Source organism: Phalacrocorax carbo, chromosome 10 (assembly GCF_963921805.1).
Source record: "Phalacrocorax carbo chromosome 10, bPhaCar2.1, whole genome shotgun sequence".
NCBI lineage: Eukaryota > Metazoa > Chordata > Aves > Suliformes > Phalacrocoracidae > Phalacrocorax > Phalacrocorax carbo.
In genome coordinates, this window is record NC_087522.1 from 21,858,178 (window position 1) to 21,877,887 (window position 19,710).

Sequence of the window (19,710 nt, forward strand, 5' to 3'; positions counted from 1 at the left end):
TGCAGCTACGGTGAATCACGTTGTGGACCTGAGCAGAGAGTGTGTGGACCAGCCACACCTCGCCAACTGCGACCTGATCCTGCAGGCCCAGCTCTGCAGTAACGAATACTACTCCAGCTTCTGCTGTGCCAGCTGCTCTCGCTACCGACCGCGGGCCAGCCCTCCTCGTCACCATGGGTGACAGACACTTCTGTGGCCACACGAACGTACAGGTGACCGGTTACAAGACTGGAAGTTTGAACTCTGTCCTTTTACTGCATGGAACTGTTCTGCGAGCTCTGCCCTGATGGAAGGCTCGAGAGGGGGAACTGAACAGAGGTAGTAGGTGTAACTGTTCGAAGGTGGGAGGCCCACCACCCTCAAGTTTAGTGCAAGCTTCTCTCTGCCCTCCCCAGCCCCGTATGCCCTGCTATAGTTAATCCATCTCTTCACTTAAGGATAGTTGCTGTCATTCACAGAACAAGATGACCCTGGGAATGTAAGGATGCTGTGTCTTTAGAGAAGGCAGATAACCAGCATGAAAGAGGGAGAGACCAATTCTTCATACAAGCGTGAGAGAGAAGTGCTATTAAAATTGCCTCTGAAGTGTTTGAAGATGGGCCCAAACTGACTTAACCAAGGCACTACTGAGCAATGAACATGTGTAATCCTGGGGAGCACAATCTGTCGAAATGCAGAGGACTCTGGCCATGAGAAACAGCTTGATGCATATAAAATGAGAGTTCAGGTCCTATGAGATTACTAGCTCTAGGGATGCAGCTGTGACGTCACATTACTGTAGCTGTTTTATTCCCGTAGACCTTAGACAAATTTCTAGCTGCATTATTTTGGTTTCTACGTGACTGTAGATAGCTTTGGAGTGAAATGCAGAAGCAATGCTTCACAGAAAGCCTAAGACAAAAGGGAAGAACACTTCTAGCCCTTCCTGAATGTTAGGGTTAATTTAGATGAATATACCTACACCGTTATCTGTTCTGAGTTGCGGCAGTTGAAATTTCACTCAAGGACGGCTCAGCAGAGGGGTTTTTTTCTGAGTCAGAACTGTGCTGTTGAATGTGTTGCACATGGGGCTTTGAAAGAGAAATTTTCAGGCATTAAGGGGGGATATGGGAGGAGATAAGATTATGTAATGATTTGTTAAACCAAGAAAGGCCCTTGGGTGTCTTTGGTATCTCAAAATGGAATTCTAATGTCTGAGGAAAAGCATTTTTTTACAGCTTCTACGGTATTTTTGTACCCTACTATCAGCCCTGACAGTCCCCCCGCTTCCTCATTCCGAACTCCCTGCTGAGACTTGGATGGGTTAATCACATCAATTAGCGCCATCAGCCAGTGATTATTTGCATAGATGTAGCTATAAACTGGTAGACTGGTGTGTGTAGTGTTGGTGTTTTGGTTGGCTGGTGGAGGATTGGCTTTTTTTTTTTTCTTCCCAACCCCTTCTCCTACTTCTTGTACTTTTAAGGCTTCTAAGGCAGGCAGCTAAGTCATTCTCCTCTCCTTCAGTACAGACCCAGTACTCAGGGCAGCAGTAATACAGAGCCGTAAATCCCACCAGCTTGACAGCCTAAAGCTGGTTTGGAGTCTAAATGTCTAAATCCAGTAAATCAGTTCAGCTGAACCTAAAAATAAGACTTACTATCTAAATGATTGCATTCTCTTCAGCACAGGTATGGCTTCAGGAGTGGAAACACTGCTTTAAGAGGTGAACAAACTGACAAGTCTAGAAGCAATCCAATACAGGAGTGTGAGGTGACAGTTACCAGCTGTTGAGGGGAGGGGGGGTGTGTGTCTTTCTGTGGTCTGATAGAGGCTGTCTTTTCTAGCAAGCAAAGTTGTTTTTTAAGTTGCTTTAATTTGATTAGGGAAAAAAGTGTGTTGTCATTCATTGTAGGTGTTACAGGTTTGAGGTTGCCCTCATTTATAGTTAAGCCCAATGTGATGGTCCTGTGACCATGTTGGGGGGTGGTGGTGGGGCTGGTGTGTATAGGATAGTTTCGTGTTTTAGTATATAATGTGACTTTGCCTTTTGAGAGCAGGGATTAATCACAGACTGTGTAAATGCCAGCCTTAGTGAAGGCCTCTCAGTTCACCTGTGGCATGTTGCATCAAAGGTAGTCAAGCTCTGTGGCCCTGCTCAGTCCAGTTAGACATCAGTTGTGGTTGTAGCAGACCCTGTTGTCCCAGAGTAAGCAGTCAGTTCTGTAATAGCCCTTCTACTGTGTCAGAGGCTATATTTAAATATTCTGTGTAGTCAGCTTTCATTTAAGCCATAGGGCTACGCCCAGTGTGGCCTGGGAGCACTGTAGCAGCCACCGCTATGCTGATGGGCAGGACTTTAACATGGACTGTGCTTTGGTTAAGTGAGCAGTTATGCTCTGCCCGCCTTTCAGCTGCATAACCATGGCAGGAAGGCTGGGACCTGAAGGCATGCAGTTCCCTGCTTTACATGTGTGTCATCACTGTAATAGTTAACTAAAGGTCTTTACATTTCTTCCATTTGGCAAGCCGAGCTTCCCCCTTGATATAGTGCCACTTAACCGCCTAACTGACTAGTTACGTTTTCAATTTGAGAACCAAGATGTTACTTTTCTTCCCTAAACAATGGCTTGTAGGAAGGTCATTTCCCCTTTAATGTTACCTCCAGGGCAGGGGAAGGGTATGGCTATACTGGGCTATTTTCAGCTGAGCTTTGGGCACTGCGGTGAAAGATATGGCGCTGATAGGAAAGAAAGCCTGTATAGCTTATGCTATTATAAATGTCTGCAAATATACTCTTATTTTTTTGAAAGCAGAAAAAAGCATTGGTACCAATTCAAATACCATGGGCAATGTTGGCTATTATTATTCATATACTGAAAACAGGTAAGAATCTGTAAAGACAAAAGCCCCAGTTTTCTAGACCATATCACTGTAAGACTTACTGTACTTGCCCAGAAATGGAAACGGCTGGAAACCAGGGCCAAAGAAAGGCAGCATTTCTTCCTCTTCAGGTTACAAAGTCTGACTTTTCCTTACGTCTAAAACTACGTGGTGCACATAAGAATGCAGTAAGAAACAGTCATACTAATAGGGTAGGTACCCGCTTACTGGGAGAACAGCACAGCAGTGAAAAATACACTGGCTTTTCTTCTGGCTCTTGGGACCTTTCACTCCTTTTAGTAGTAGGGGAAAGAAAAATCAAAGTGAGTTTTCCTTTTGGAATGCTAGTGTCTCCATATTTGGCTGTATGTAAATATTCAATGTTAGAAAATACAGTTATGCAAACCCCAAATCTGATGGAAGGCTTCACTGAAACCATTTCAGAGCTTTAAATAGTTATAGGTCACAAGAACATTTGCAAGTTCAGTGTTAAAGTTCAAGGTAACCTAACATGGTACACAAAATGAGAGGCGACAAGCAGGGCTCATCTATGTTCACGTAATAACACAGAAAATACCCAGAAGGGCAAATCCTGAAAACTGAATGGTGGTGGGGGTGGGAGTGGGAGGGAAGGAATAAAGCTTTCAGCGCCAGCACTTCTACCACCAACATTTATTTCTGTTAAAGCAGATTATAAATCATCAGTACAAATATATATAACTTACATTTGCTTGTAAGGCCAAAGTTTAAAAGTAAAGTTAAAATGAGATGGTTTTCACAAATCACCAGAGGCTGAACCTGGACCAGCTGCAGCTTTAACCACAAGGTTTCACAACTCGGGGGTGGAGGGCAGGGGAAACCCACAAACCAAAGTTAAAAACCTCTTAAGAGCTACTGACAGACAAACATAAAATGGTTTCCCAGGTACCCCCAGGCTGTAGATATGATTACAGTAAGTTGTCACAGTAGTGTTAGAACCAATAGATTAAGACAAAGAAACTGCAGCAATACATGAAAGGAAAAAACCCATACTATATATAATATGTAGCTTGATTTCGATAAAAACCAGTAAATTTCTCCCATGGTTTTCAAACCATTACAATACTGTAATTTTCTTTATTTAAAACTACAATATAATGACTTATTGGTAGTGATTGTTGTTGCAATATGCTACTTACAATGGACAGATACAAGACCAAGCTAGAGCCCCTTTTTCCACCCCCACCCCCCCCGAAATACTTACAATAAGAATCAGCGATAAATCAATCTTATGTACAATTTCTTACATCCAACCCCCTTTTTTTAACCTTTGGCAAGATTAATTACAACTCATACAGCTTTTAATATCTAACTATTTAAAATATTCTAAATGCATAAAAATAAAGATTTTGCCTTTACTTTATTCTTTACATATAATATTCACTTTGTTACTCAAAATGGAAGCTCAACTTTTTTCCACAAACCTAGCTTATGCTAAGCGGGTGACAATCTCCCACCCATATCCAAGCACGCCCCCTTCCCCCCATCCCATTTTTTCCCTGAAGGGGAACATCCAGGACTTGCAGGGCACCAGAAAGGAGGACACAAGTACAAAATCTGCCTTCCTTTCTGTGAGATAACTGATGTTTCTGCAGAACAGGCTTCAGGACTGGGTGCCTGCCTTTGCTCTGTTTGAATTCCAGCTTTCCAGGTGAGGAGGGAATGCAGACTGGGGTAGCTCCAGGATTTCTCTTAAGAACTGCACATTAAATTCTCTGTATGTTTACATCCTTCCCATAATTGCTCCCTCTTTCTAACTCATTTTTATTTGAAGGGACCTTTGGGATTATCAAAGCAAACTGATCAGAAACAGTCCCCTCTGCTCCCTTTATCCCTCTAGTCTAATGTACAATTTATCTCCCCCGCCCCAGGACTGCTTAAAGTTCAATCTCAAATGTCTTCTGTAAATCACTTGAGAAGGGGTTAGTTGGAGAGGGATTAGTGCGCTGCTTTGCTTTGCTCTCTAGTGCTGCCCACTGTGCTTCAAATGGGTCTACCTGCGGAGCGGCCGCGGGAGGCTGCGAATGCTTGTCCTCTGCAGCCCATTTGCCACTGTCAACTCCGTTGAAAGCTGCAGAGCCATTGTGCTGCGCGGGTGGGTTGAAGAAAGGGCTAGTTGTAGCACTGTTGCTTTCATACTGAGGGAACGTCTGCTGTTTGACAAGACTGGGTGACTGATGCGGATGGGCTGCTGGAGTGTGGCTTGCAGTGCCAAAGACGTTGGCTACCATCTGGGAAGGTGTGATTCCAACCACAGGTACGCTTGGGGCTGCATAGGTCATCCCATTTGCTACAGCATAGGGCTGAGCTGGAATAAATGCCGGCTGCATGGGTGGTACCACACCCACTGGCACAGGCTGAGGCGCAACAAAGGTGCTGACTGGGAAGGCTGGTGCTGACTGGGAAGCTGCTGGAGGAGGCTGCAGTAGTGGCTGCGGGGCTGGGGTTGGCTGCTGTTGGGCTCTGACAGTCTTTGAGACCTCTTCCAACCAGCGGTCTGCCTCTGAGGGAGTACGTCTGTGATTTCCTTGGAAGAGACTTGGTGAGGCTGCACCTGAGGAGGTGCTGCTCCATTCAGTGCCTGGGAAGGAAAGCATGGGGAAATCGTTAATATTTCCACTCCTTCCCCTTGTATAAGTTAGAAAGGCCAGAGGATGTACACAAGAAGAGAGGGGCCTCCTCCCTCCACAGCTGAAAGACTGCTACCAACACTGGAAGCATCTTTATGCACCCACTGTACCATTCAGTTATAGAAAGACATTGGTCAAGAAGGGGTAGAGAAGAATTCCTTCACTAAAATGCATTTATTTTTTTCCTTTGTAGCAGACATCTGAGACTTTAGGGCATGGAAGAGAGCTGCCACCTGCACTCATAACTTAGTGGCAATGATCTAGTCCATAACCACTAATTCCTCTAACTGGGGAGTAACAGTTTCTGAATGTACAGCTCAGAGTGGTGGACTGTTAGAACACAAAGCTATAAGAAACTGTTTTTAAGACTCGTTTGCCAAGTTTCCTAAAGGTTCCTAAAGGTTCCTAAAAGGTTCCTAAAGGTTCCTAAAAGGTTCCTAAAGGTTCCTAAAAGGTTCCTAAAGGTTCCTACCCTCTGAAGGGCAGTAATGTAATGGGACTGGGAGGTCAAGACAACATTCTCTTTTCCTGCCCCATACATATTGAAGTGATGCGTGAGTACTCACTATGCTATACATGAGCATTTAAGGCACTACATCTAATTACTATATGATGTAAACTGTACTATGACTCCTTTATATTCTTCCTCTATCATCTCCACTCACTCTTGCCTTATACATGAAAAGCGTAAGTAATTCAGATGGTTAACCTCTCAAACCCTTTTGCAATGTTCAACACAGCATTTTAGACTTTTCTTAGCTAAAACCAGCTGATTTTAACTCATCTTCAATGATTAAAAAGAAAAAAAGTCACCATCATTTCCATTCCTCCCACAGTTTTAAAAAAACTACCTCCCAGCAACTGAATTCTGGTCTTCCTTCTCACTACAGTTTCAAGTTCTCTTTCCCTCCCATAGGGCCTTGCCAGGTTTCCAATGGGATGAGAAAAGCAACCAGGAATACTACAGATGGCTCTGCAATTCACATGTTATTTGGGGTTTTGGAGAAGTGGAAGACCATTACTGCTCATGAGTCTTCATTCAGCCTGGTCTAGTTAAACGCCAGCTAAAGATCAGTTTACTGTTGTTTTCAGAGTGGGAACTGTTGGAGACAGAGCTTAGGGACTCACTCTTATGGGGGAAGACTTACTGAAAATGGGCCTGGTACTCTTACAAGGCCAAGCAGAACCTACTATTTCACTATCAGAGTTTCTCTTTTTGAGATGAGCTCACACCAGGAAATTATGTTAGTTTTATTGTAGCCTTCTAGCATACATGTCCACATGGGTAACGGCCATTTAAGGTAGTACCTTACATTGTATATGCTATAGAGAAGGAATGGCGGGACAGACTAAGCTTATTTAACAGAAGAAATGAACCTCTAAAGCCTTTAAGGAACAAACTTAACCTCTCATTACGTACTTCAGCGGAAAGAACACACAAAGATTATTTTGGGTACACATACATATTTGTGCCCCTTCATCCCCAAACACACACTAGCTCATTACTTCCTGTTTAAGCACTGGGTTTTCCAAAAGGCTGCCAAAATAAGAATCAGTCCAGCTTATAGACCCGGAACCAGCAAGTTCATTGCTTCCCTCCATCCACTTGTGCAAAAGGCTACTACTTCCAGCTTTTGTTAGTGTTCCTTCCACTTGCTATTAAGTGGCAATGACAGTTGCCTCAAGGGCTCAATTATCCTTTTGATCCAAGTTCTCAGAGCAATGCATCGGATCTACTTCCAATCTTACCAGCAACCATGGCTGCAGCTCCAGTATTAGCAGCAGGAGCATGAGCCCAAGGATTGGTTTCACGAACTGGCATAGTTGTGGACACTACAGCAGCTTGGGATGGTTTAGCAGCAAGCACACAGAAGGCAGAGGCAGTGCCATTAACTAAAATGGGAGCAGACAACATCAGTGCAATTAATTCATGCAAGGCATGCACACGACTGGAATGTTAGTAGGCCATGTCATACCTATCAACATACAACAATTTTAGACACTTCCACATGACAGCAGTTTATGTAAATTAGCCAAATTGGACTGACAGTTGCTAAAGCTAGTAAATCCCATTTCACCAAGCCAACTCTTGTTAACAGAATTGTGGATGGTGGATTTTTGTGTGTTTGATGAGACCTTGAGTACTGATAACCAACTGAAGTTAAAGTTGTTGTTTCTGTAGAGAAGAGATATGGCTCACGAGAAGTTACTGTATGCTTAACTTCAGGTTCAAAAGAACAGATTTTTACATGCGAAGTAACAATAACTGCATTTAACAAAGAGGTTTTTTCATACCACTTGTATGAAAGCAGATCAGTGAAATGAAGAGTAGATGCTGCTCTGAATTCTATAGTTGGCATCTCCCACAACTTAGATAAGAGTTTGTGTGAAAAACAGTAATTGTGGTGGCACAAAATCTCTTCCGTTGTGGGATTTGATTCCTGTGACACACAGTTGGTAAGGTTTTTGCCGTTCAGGAGGCAGAACGTTAAAATAGCCATTACCTCAAAGCCAGTCCCTTTTACAAGTAACTATCGTGTGGTAGGTGCATGAACTTTATATTAAAAACAAAAATACAGAAAAAGTAAAAACAGACACGATGAATAAAGCAGGATGCATTCTCCCAAAATACTGATAACAAGAAGACTTGCACAAGAAATTAAGACCATGTGTTACTGGAAAGCAACATTATTATGTGCATTCAAGCCTCGTCCAGCATGACCATGGCACACAAAGAAATCACAAACCTTGAAAGGCAGGAGACTGTGGTGCGACTACTGTCACTGGTTTTGTCATGGGGGCCGAGGAGAAAGGATCTTCTGATGGTGTGCTGAAAGCACTGGTGATCTGAGAGCACAGGGCACTAATGCTGTCTGTTTCCCCTTCTATCTCAGGAACTAAAATGTAAACAAAATTAATTAAATTGGAAGTTTAAAGGATACAGAAACAATTTAAAAATGCCAATGTGAAACTGAAATATATTTAGTTCCCTTGTGTCCTAGACATTCCTGCTACTGCTTTGCATGACAGCTTTTTCTTTTAAATTAGTGTTGAAGACCTGACCTGAAATAGAACACTGAGTTAGTGCATTTTGTGACTAAGTCAAGAGGGTAAGGGGATCAGCATTCCAGATTCAAAGTCGGTTATTACTGCTTCTCTGTGTTAATGCAAGAGGATGTTCATTTCAGAAAATAAAAGGGTTTTTCTATAGCTTTAGTAGATATCTAAATCTTCCAGTATTAAAGTGCTCAACATATCAAGGATTTGGCACTAAGATTTGGCACTCTGTGAAATGAAAATACTTATGATAGATTTAAGTGTTGCAACAACATACTTCCACAGTAACTAGATGAAGTTTAAACATGCTGACAGCAATGCACAGTGGCAAGTCTGGAGTTAGAACGTTGATTGCTCCAGTTCAGCCATAGCTAAAATCCCTAGATCCTGCGGTAGAATTATGAAAAGCAAAAGCTGATTGCTCAAATAAAATGGACACTCAGTTTTAAACCAAGTATCAGCATAATGTGGATAAAGTAACATCTGGAGTAAAACTGCTGACTTACCAGATGTTATCATTATTACTAATTGCACTGCTTTTCAAAAGTACCGATCATCAGTCCTTCTTTGCACAGAATTGACAGAAGCAGGCATAATTAAGCACAAATAGTATAAAACCCAGAAGATGTCTGGCCACAACATGCACCACATCTCAAATTCAGGGGAAGGCACGCCCAAAAATTGATTCTTTGAAGGATATTCCAAAACAGCACATGTGGTGTGGCAGTAAGCAGCATACGTGGGAACGTGCATCAGAAATGTTCTGAATCATGAAAAACTCAGATTGCCATGTGCCCAGTGAGCATCACTAGTGAGCAGTGCACTGTTACTGTAAAACCAATAAACTCGGTGCTGGTCTTAAAAGCACAGGTCACCATAAGGATTATAAGAGAAATTAGACTCGGTATTTTTGTTGGTTTTACCTTTGCCACAGTAACTTTCACTTTAAGGGTTCTAAGCTTTAAACTAGCTCTGTCGCCACGATAGCTCTGTGGCCTGCAGGATAATCTGGCTAAGGGGATTCTAGGAGCAGCCCAGGTGTTTATGTTGGGATGTCTCTAGAAAACCCCTCTACCACTGTGTGAAAACTGTACCACACATTATTGATACAGCCAGCTGTACCAGCTAAACATTAAAGTTGCTTTTAACACATGGTGAAAAGCCATTTCATTGCTCTCAAAAAGAAAAATTCAGACAGGCAGAAGGATAGACTGCAGAAAGGCCTTGAAGAGATTTGTCTCTCAAGATGCCCTCGCATTAAGTGGAAGAACTGGTTCTGTGACTCAGAGGGAAGAGCCAGCACCTACTAATTCACCAACACCCATTCCTGGAACGCTTCAAGATGTCCTCCAATATTTCAGAGAGTGATTACAACAGTTTGTCTTCTGCATGTGAATATTGCATTTGAAACTCTTGCCTATTCCCAAAGCAGAAGTTTTCTGACATGGTGAGGTTTCCTCATGAGAAATGATCCACATGAGGCAGGAAGAAGAATTTACTAGAAAATATGGAGTTATTTGAAGCCACAGAGAAGGAAAGGAGGAAGAGACAGTTTAAGGTAATGTTTCACTGGAACCATTCGGTTTTACCTGAGTTTTTCATGGGGAAATCGGTCTTCCTTTGCACTGTTGAAGGCAGTTCGTTTATTCGCAAAGACAACTGGCGTTTAAAAGGAGACATCTTTTGGCTAAGGGCAGGGAAACCCCTGAAAGACCCTTGCCTGGCAAGCTGTTCTATAGGGGCATGCCTCCGTGGAATAGCGTGGGGATTGCTCATTTCTTTATCCAGAGAGGCAGCAACTTCAGCAGTAGGAGAGGTTGGTGAGCCGGAAGAGGGGGCAGTATTGTTTGGTGCAGCACCTGGTGCTGCTGTTTTCACTTCTGTTTCAACTGCTGAAGGAAATAGGGTGAGGTTAGAAGGGTAAAGCAAAGTAGTGTTCAGCTGCCTGCCCCTAATCCCATTCATTCTGAAAAAAAGAAACTGCAGGAATTTGTGTAACTTGTACTTTTCCAAATGAGTTTCTAATACCACAGCAGAAAAATAATTTCTGTATACCTTCGTTGTCTTTACCATGCCACTTTACATACATCCAGTCTCCAAAGCAAAGCTAAGGCTAGCCACTTCATCGAAATAACGGCCACATATATGCATTCTTTCTAGCTATTCCTGAGACCTCAGCTGTAGAAATACTTGCAATTCATTTATGATTAAGACTGAAAAGAGTATTGCGTGTTTGAGACCTTTACTTTGCCTCACAGAACTATGGCCAAAATATTACTACAAACTGTATTAAGGGAGTTCATGGCTCAGCAGCAGCAGGGAACAGAACCAAGCTCTAGGAACTTCTTTTAAAAGCCACCCTGCTACCTCTGCGGGATCAGCAGCAGCAGCCGCCAAACACACTGCACAAGCTTCAGCAGGCCAGAGGTAGCAGCAGCACTTAACAGGTTGGGCTGCATTCAGTGTGCAGGCTGCAGCTCCCCACCTCCTCCAGGAAATACATTACAGATAGATGGAAGTCTGCTGCAAGGTGGATCCAGCCTCCAAGCTGACAGGCCTTGCTAACACCAGGCATATTTACAGTGAGTTCCTGTGTCACTTCTTTAGCTGACTTTAGCTGTAATGTTAGCACCCAATCACTAGTTAGTTGCACTGGTAGCTCCTCCAACTTAAAGTCAGCTGCTTCACTGTGCAGGGTTTCACATAGCACCACAATGCTTCCATCAACCAGGCCTAATGGTAGAAATGTAGAATTATGCCTAGTTTAAATCATGACTCTTATTATTAGAATAGCAATGGGGATTTTTCCATCTCTATGAAAACTCTTACTCATAAGTGATTTGGCTTTGGGGGCAATAAACACAGCTCATCAGCACAGCAGGAGAAGGGGAAATCTCACTATCCCAGTATGAACTCTTATTTTACCTATATTGCTTTCCAAAAGTTTTAGGAAAAACAATTACTTTTTTTTTTTGTTGACACGTCAACAGAATAACTAAAAGGCTGGTAAAGAGAGGAGTCACACTAGAGACTTCTGAGGAGCTGGAATGGTAGGAGGAACTAATTATGTTGTCTTGCAAGCTTCAGTACCCATGAGTTGCAGCTGCTCGTTCAAGTGAAACTTTTCTAATCAGTCTTTCTTGGAAAGGATTTCACACACCTTCATTGAGTCAAGATTTTGACTCATGCCCTCAAGTAACAAAGGCCTTGTGTTTAAGCTTCATTTAGCACATTCGAAAACTAACATATGGGAACAAGCAGATGGATGATGAAAACGAAGATTAAAGTTTTGCAGTCAAGTGGCAGCACAAAACTTGCTGTGGAACCCTCCAAAACAAAAGTTCAACTCCACTGTAAAGAGGGCTATAAACAGTATTTACAATATTTATTTTTTGTAAGCTGTAGAACTCCACTATTTGTACTAAAACTTGAGTAAGGAGTTCTACTTTCACTTGAATTTCAGAACAGTTTAAATGGCATGTTAAATGGTTAAGAAGTAAAAACTAACTCCTCTCAAGTCCAAATCAATTAGTGACTAGTTTTGAAGGTAATTAACAGTGCAACAGTTAGGTGTTTTAGGAGGAGGGGGTGGTTGTTTTGGTTTGTTTTTTTCAGAAAGCACACTGTGATTGATCAGTTCTTCCCTCACGCAATACAACCCTACACGTATACTTTGTAACCTAGCTTAAAAACCAAAATAAAAATATATTATTTTCTAAGAAAAATGCATACAATTTTCTGTTCATTTAGCATAAGCTTTGGACCACAAAACGGATTCTTTCATGTCTGGCAAACTTGTTACATTTTTACAGCGTTTTCCTAATAAGGCCTAATGTATGATACCTACGGTGTTCTCTGCCATGAAGCAGGCTGACAAAACAAAGCAGGAGCGGCTTTCACATATGAAGCCACTTGTACTTTCTAGAGGAGATGTGGGAAAATGTGCTATAAGTGAATCTGGGAGCATTTTTCATCTTGAGAAGTGGCAAGCATCTGGGAATATGATTTGTACATAATAAGGTTCAAGAGAGGGAATGCTGCGAGGATGTTAAGCCTCAATTCACCTTGGTGCTGGTTTTGCTTGCTATAGATGACTGTTTAAGTTGCATCCCGTACCTTTAGCATCCGGCATCTGTCTCATAATTTCTTCTCTCTCTGCCTGTTCAGTAGCTGTAGTGACCCTGAATGACCCCTCTCTAGTGAATGTGGTTCTGCTGGCGTCAAAGGTGGCAGTCACTCCACACTCCTTCTCCCGCTTCTGCTTTCGCTCCAGGCATGCTGCAAATGCACAGCCCACGGCATGACTCAACCTTTCCCCCTGCACAAGACAACATTACACAATACAGTAACTGGAACAGAAACATACGTGTGCTTCAAGCATTCCAAAGGGATAACCTGCTTTTACAAGAGGAATCTAATTAAGGCATTAAAGAGAACTACTATAATTGGTCACCTTTTGTACGGCTCTAAAATTAAACCTTGCATATAAAGACCTCCCAACTACTAATGCACATTAAAACCTTGCATATAAAGACCTCCCAACTACTAATGCACAAGCAGTGTTCAAGAAGGCCACCCAGAAATGAGAGATTGATGGATAATCTGTTTAGTTCAACTGCTGCTAAGATGCTAGTGCGATAACATGCCTGCACTGATCCCTTGCCTCTGGATACATTTGTGCACAGAGAAACCCTTGTGAAGCCATCTTAAGGAGGCGTTAAGTCCTGAAGGACGAATATGTGCTATTGTCAGATGGAGAAAGTGTACTGAGGGCTTAGGGAGGCACTGCCGCTGTGCGCAAGTGTTAAAATGAAAAGTACAATGGTGACTACTTACACCTCTTAATGGCCCTGACCAAATGCACAAGTTAGTATCAAGAGTGCCTTCTGAAAAGCACTTCTATTATTAACCAGTGAGGTCAAAAGGATCCACTATCCAATAACTGCAATAAGGAGAGGAAATTCAAGTCGGAGTAAGCCCAGCAATCCAGCTGGGTATGGCAGCTATAGTTAGGTCAGAGGCACATTACTACCAGTAGCTCAACTCATCTATTATAATCAGTAAGTGAATTGACCTGTTATTCACACACAAAAATAGAAATGCTCCAGATCTAACATAAGTTTAACTGGGAATTTCTAACTTCACTGTTTCTTTTTAAAGAAAAATGATGAATCCTCAAGTACAATAGCTCTGCACATGCAGCTATGTGGAGTTCACACAATGAATTTGCATGAGGTTTCAAGCACTTTGTATAATATAGGCGGGATTCAAACAAAAAGCAGGAAGAGGAAAAGGCCAGATCAGGATGTTAAATAACTTAAGTCTATGCAGCAAGAGACTGGTAGAGGTAACGTACTTTCAAACCTTCTACAGGAAAAATCTCTATCCTTAGAAGCAAATGGGATGCTAACTGAATTCCATTTAGCTCCATCCTTAACGATCAGATGACTTTCCCTTCAAGATAACATTCACATGCAAGAAGCTGCATTCATAACCAGTCTGTATTTACTCACTATGATTTATCCTAGAAAAAAACTGTCATTGCTGTTTCGGTTTTTGGCAGTATACATTTTCAGATGAGACTATCTTCTAACTATTTTTGGAAGAGTAGTTCCCTTCTGCTAGAGATATCTGAGGCTGACTGCATTCTGTTTATATGGACACGGGGCACCGTTTCTCTCCACAAGACAACACCACAGAGGGATGGCAAACAATTCAGATACGAAGAATTAGAACTAAAATAATTTAAGGGCTAAGTAATATTTTAGCTGAAGTCTAAACATATTGCACTGTTCTAGGCAGTTAATTTTTCTGAGCATAACTTCCAGCTAGAAGCTGGACGAGTTGGACACACATCATATTAAACTTACCGTGTCCTTCACAGCCATAAAGCAGTGGCATATCCAGCGTCTCGTTGTGCCATCTCGACAGATGTATGAGAATGCCCGGTCAAAGTTCCTGTCTGGTGCGCAGAAAGAAACCTTCTCTATTGTCTGATCAACTATAAGATCCTAGAGGGGAAAAAAAAAAAAGTCCCACCACCGCCACCCCCCCAATAAAAGAAATGTGAGGAAAAATGGAGAAGCAATTACTGGAGAAGTAATTTTCAGTATTAACTGCAAGAAGATAAGTTATATTAAAAAGAGGATAACCTGATGTGGCTATAATGATCTGTCAATTAGTTAACCATTCAGAATCTATGACATTTTCCACCAGCCACCTTTGGTAGAAGTGTGCCAAGGCACCACTTAAGAATTCAGGGACCCAAACAATTCCCAAGATCTCTCCTCTAGACTATGAGCTCACATTTTTGTTTTGTTTTATTTTTACAGCAGCTCTGGTAGTCTTGCAATCAAAAAAAAAAATCTTTACTGTACTTAAAACACAACACAAACTTGTGGGAGAGGTCTGCAAGTGTGGAAAGATCTAGCAGCTGCTACACAAAAAGGAAAAGCTGATCTGCCAATTAGCTAAGCAGGGATGCAATGGAAAAGCACCAGCAACACTGGTATTATCAAACACCCCCGATTTGTTCCCATAGATTGATGGGAAAATTTTTCCTAAAAAGGCGATAGTATATTTAAAAAACTATACCATCTTCATTTAAAAATTATTTTTTCAAATTTTTTTTCCAAAATTGTTTCTTTTGGTCGGTGGTTAGTGCTTGGCAACTGTGATAATGTATTCAACCACCAGGAGGCAATAGTATATTATCTTTTTAAGCCGTATACTTTTAATTACCTCCAAGGTCTGCACAACTTATTAAAATTCAGTTTTAAAAGATTAGATATATGCAGTAACATTTCTAAAAATAGCACACATTTCTAAATGAGGCAATCAGCAGACTGAATTCACTTACATCTGCATGTTTGTATTGGAAACTGAATTCTTAAGAGACAGTAACCTTAGGGCTGATGAACCATACCGTAACAGCAACCCTGGAGAAGTCTAACCACTTCTCCAGAGCAGGTATTTGACAGGTAGTCATACTGCAGAGGATTATGAATTATCTCTACCTGCTTCTCGGTGTTGGCTTGCAGAAATAATCTTTTAGGTTGGCAAAGTAAGGGTTAAATGACATGAATATAAACTGAATTAGTTTCAGACTAATGAGAGTAAAAGTTGTTCTGATAGCCACACCATATTTTAAAATACTAGCATGCTTATAGAGGCAAGCCTGAAGCTCTTATTTCTAATTGCCTCCATCTAGATAAAGCCAAGAATCATTTGCTATTATTTGCACACAGCTGCCTTGGTGGTACATACTGTGCTATTTCACAACTTAAAAAAAATTGTAAAACATTCTAGAAGGATGCCACAAATACATTAGCCTTCCACTTCAGACCAACAGCCTAGATATTAGAATTAGAGATTATCAAATTTGATACTCAGTTACTTGAGTCTGAATGTACAATCCCCCTGTTTCATTCACTCTCTTCGTTGCATTTTTAGATGCTAACTCTTGTTCATTCAGACCCGTTCTAGGATTTGGATGCACTGAAAATTGTATTGATTAACATGAGTTTGCTCATGTATTACTATGGCAGCCTTCTGCAGTGGTGCAGAACAAAGTCAAGGGACTCTCCAATATCAGAGTCAACAGAACTTATCAGGAAAAAATTTTTCTTCCGGTAAATGCAACAAAAAATATGCCAAGCTTATGCTACCTGCCACATTTTATGAAATGTGTCTTGAGATTAGCATGGAATTAACTGGGGAAAACCAAATAAGCAGGCATACATACATGTACTAAGTGAGAAATGATCAAACGAATCATAGAATCCTAGAATCATAAAGGTTGGAAAAGACCTCTAAGATCATCAAGTCCAACCATCAACCCAACACCTCCAGGCCTCCTAAACCATGTCCCCAAATGCCACGTCTACATGCTTTTTGAACACCTCCAGGTGTTCCAAAATCACATACTTGAGTCTTCCTTTCAGATACCAGCAATTGCAATAAAGATTGGTGTCCATAGAAAGTTACAGCACATACATTATTATAGAGAGATTTAAAACTTTTGTCCAGGGAAATCTAACCTTTGTTTTCTCATCTACAACTCTGAGTCCATCCGCTGAAACCCACAGGACTGCTTTAACGGCTTTCTTCCCAGACTTTCAAAAAAAGACAAAAAAATGGGGAAAGAAAAAAAAACACAACAGTTTTATGCCAACAGCGTGAGACTGCCACCCGCTTCCCCTTTCCAAGAACCATAACATTAAGTGTAGATGAAGTCCACGGTCATAGGGTGCCCAAAGCCAGATACTCAATTCAAGTTGCAAAACATTCAGAGAACCAAGCCAAAGCCAGTATTTCAGAAACAGCACATCGTGGGGATGGGGAGAGGGCACAGGACAGGTGGAGGCAAAACCAGAGTGTATGTCCACTGACAGTAAAGAATTCAAGACTGACCAAGTGGGTGAAGAATTCCACTAAAGAGTCAGAAAGCACTAATTCATAAGGAGTTACACCACAGGTAGCTTCTTTAGCACAAGTTTAAATGTAGGAAAATTCTTACCTGATATTTCCACCAGCCCTACCCTCTGCCCCAATAGTCACACGGCAAAATCATGGCATCACCTTAAACCAGTGTTAAAAGCACTCAAAAATCATCAGTTACTGTGTTATGAGCTTAATGCTAATATCAACCATCCAAACATGTTTCACTAATTTATTAAGAGCTAAATGTCACATCTGGGAAGAGAGATAGAAAAATATGATTTCTTAACCATTTGGTGTGTATCTTGAAAAAGCAATTGTGTGTAGCAGGCTGACACAGTGGAGGAGCAGTCTGGCCTTTATCCAGTATCTGACTGTGGGAAATTTCAGCTGCTACAAGCTGAGGGTAAGTAAAGGTGGGAAACACAGGAAAGCTTCAAGGAGCCATTTAAACTATGGTTTCTTTCTAGACTGTTTACTTTTTAAGGGAAAGTTACAGAAAAACAGTATAAACACTTTACACAACATTCTTCTGAAACTAATTAATTGAACAGAAAATAGCTACAAGATGTCAATGGAATTTTACTGGTTGTTACAGAAAACTACTACGAGAAATTTTTATTTTTTTTTTAATGTGTTACTTTAATTCACAAGCCCCATACTTTAAGGCAGCTAATAAACTATTCTTCCTATAACTTTTTTTGAAGTACTGGATTTACATAGTTTGTGGCTGCCAATGGCACCCGCCACAGACCACTGCAGGGAGTAAAGGGAGCAGCAACAACAACAAAAAAAAAAGATGAGGGTTTATCAGCTAGTGGCTTCATGCAAGAATTCCAGGGGTTTTTTTTAATAGTTCATTGCAGATGTATATAATTTGTATTTATACGGCAAGTAATGGAGCAAGGACACATTCTGGCATAAGCTACCACATGTTCCAAGTCTGCAACACCGATTTTAACACTGAAAGGATGACTTATCTTGGAATGAAAAGTCTCCTGTTATATCACGTTGGTTTCATTCTCAGAGAAAGCAGCAAGTGTGAAGAAAACGGGCCTGGCAGGGCTTCCGTTTGTTTTTGGGGAAGAACTATCTGTCCCAATTTCAGAAGCAGCAACGACAACCCAAGCATTTTCAAAAAGCTTGGTGAGAACAGAGAATGGCACTGACTCGTCTGGAAGAGCGATTAAAAGAGAAAGAGAGAAAATAAGCACAGCATGAAAGCAAGCTATGGAGAAATGCTTGCACAAGCAAGTTTTTAAATGCCCATCCAGCCTGCTGGATACCCCAGGGAAGGTTTAAAGTAAAACTGTCGGATTCTGGAATGCCTAATAGAAAGAGTATAATTCACAGAGGAAGATGTACTTAAATTTACCATCATGTATGTTAAAAAATATTGCAGCATTTAAAAGTAATTTCTAATTTTTGGTCTTGAAAGGCAGTAAATATTGATACCCACAAAATATAGTCTCTATTTTCAATGCTCAGCTAGCTTCCATAGCCTAAAAGCCCCTATTAATCCCAAAAACAAATGGCTTGTAAGGGTCTGCCTCATTGAACTGTTTTAAAAAGGAGGACCAGTTTCTTATAAGCCATTGAGAGTCTTAAAATCTTTATTTCAAGCAAATACAAACAACGAAGAGAAGACAATGCTTACAGGGAAGTGTTTGGTTTAGATTACCATCATTAGAAACTGAGATGCTTGTCTTTCCCCAGCAAACAATAAAAACCATGTTTCTGCAAAAATAGTGAACAGTTCCTGAAGTTCCTGAAGTATTAAACGAGTCAAGTTTAACTGAGTTGGTTACTTCATAAAGCAGTACTGATCTTCCGCAGGGGTACTCCTCAGCTGCTATTATACCAAATGAGGATTTAGAAATAGCTAAGACACGGAACTTCGTGTTTCTCAGAATAAAAATGAAAAGGCTAAAGGGCAGTTTAAAGTCCTCCTCTCCCACTGGAAACATAAGATTCCTCATGCAAGGTAACCAAACATGGGTTTGCTACACTAAGAAAAAGAAAAGACACTTTTATATCCTAATTCCTTCTAGATTTACGGTAGATGCAGCACTTAGAAGGGGTAAGTCCTTACAGTCTTTATCAGAACCCACAGCTATTGCTCTCGGGCGACATACGATTTTCCCATCTGCTGATTCCTCAGCTTATCTGGGCCTACAAGCGATGTATAAAGGAACATAGTTCTGTGAATCAGTTTATATTGGCTATACAAATCAAAGTACTACTGTATTATGGGTACGATCTTACCAAGTATATCATGATTAGAAAGCAGATATAAGCGCTTCCATTCCTGGCGCACACTGGACAAAGATCAGACCAGATGCAAGATACTGCATGGGAAGTGAACTCCAACGCAGAATCGCAGCTTGCGCAAAAAACACTGAAAGGTATAGGTGACTCCAAACAAATATATTTAGAGCACATGGCCAATATCCACTCACACTGTGTGGTCTTCAGTGTTGCTACCAAGGGACTCATCTAGACATCCATATCAGTAGCTTGTCTTCATATTCAAGAGCTTTTGGACAACAGCACTGCTGGAGGAAAGCCACGTGTGACACTCCCAGGAGCCTGATTTGTCAGTGCTGAGTCACCCTCCACAGAAACCTCGCTGCTCAGCACTTCTTAGGAGGTCAATAATCTGCTCCAATACAAGATTCCTTAT

The 19,710-nt window shown here is 41.3% G+C and overlaps 2 protein-coding genes across 9 annotated transcripts in view; one reads left to right on the plus strand and one right to left on the minus strand.

Moving 5' to 3' along the window:
* Positions 1 to 4,641, plus strand: part of PAPLN (papilin, proteoglycan like sulfated glycoprotein) — a 57,336-nt gene extending 52,695 nt beyond the window's left edge. The window contains exon 27 of the mRNA XM_064462398.1: positions 6 to 4,641. Within this exon, the coding sequence (XP_064318468.1) occupies positions 6 to 181 (176 nt within the window). The 3' untranslated portion in view covers positions 182 to 4,641. The remainder of the gene's footprint in view (positions 1 to 5) is intronic.
* NUMB (NUMB endocytic adaptor protein) overlaps positions 3,520 to 19,710 on the minus strand; it is a 99,264-nt gene continuing 83,073 nt past the window's right edge. For 4 of the 8 annotated variants that reach the window (XM_064462400.1, XM_064462399.1, XM_064462407.1 and 1 more), the window contains 7 exons: positions 16,628 to 16,702; positions 14,459 to 14,599; positions 12,705 to 12,906; positions 10,178 to 10,480; positions 8,279 to 8,428; positions 7,281 to 7,424; positions 3,520 to 5,482 (listed from right to left, as the gene is read on the minus strand). In XM_064462400.1, coding sequence (XP_064318470.1) covers positions 4,779 to 5,482; positions 7,281 to 7,424; positions 8,279 to 8,428; positions 10,178 to 10,480; positions 12,705 to 12,906; positions 14,459 to 14,599; positions 16,628 to 16,702 — 1,719 coding nt within the window. In that variant the 3' untranslated portion in view covers positions 3,520 to 4,778. The remainder of the gene's footprint in view (positions 5,483 to 7,280; positions 7,425 to 8,278; positions 8,429 to 10,177; positions 10,481 to 12,704; positions 12,907 to 14,458; positions 14,600 to 16,627; positions 16,703 to 19,710) is intronic. The other 4 variants (XM_064462405.1, XM_064462403.1, XM_064462402.1 and 1 more) reach the window with 3 other exon arrangements.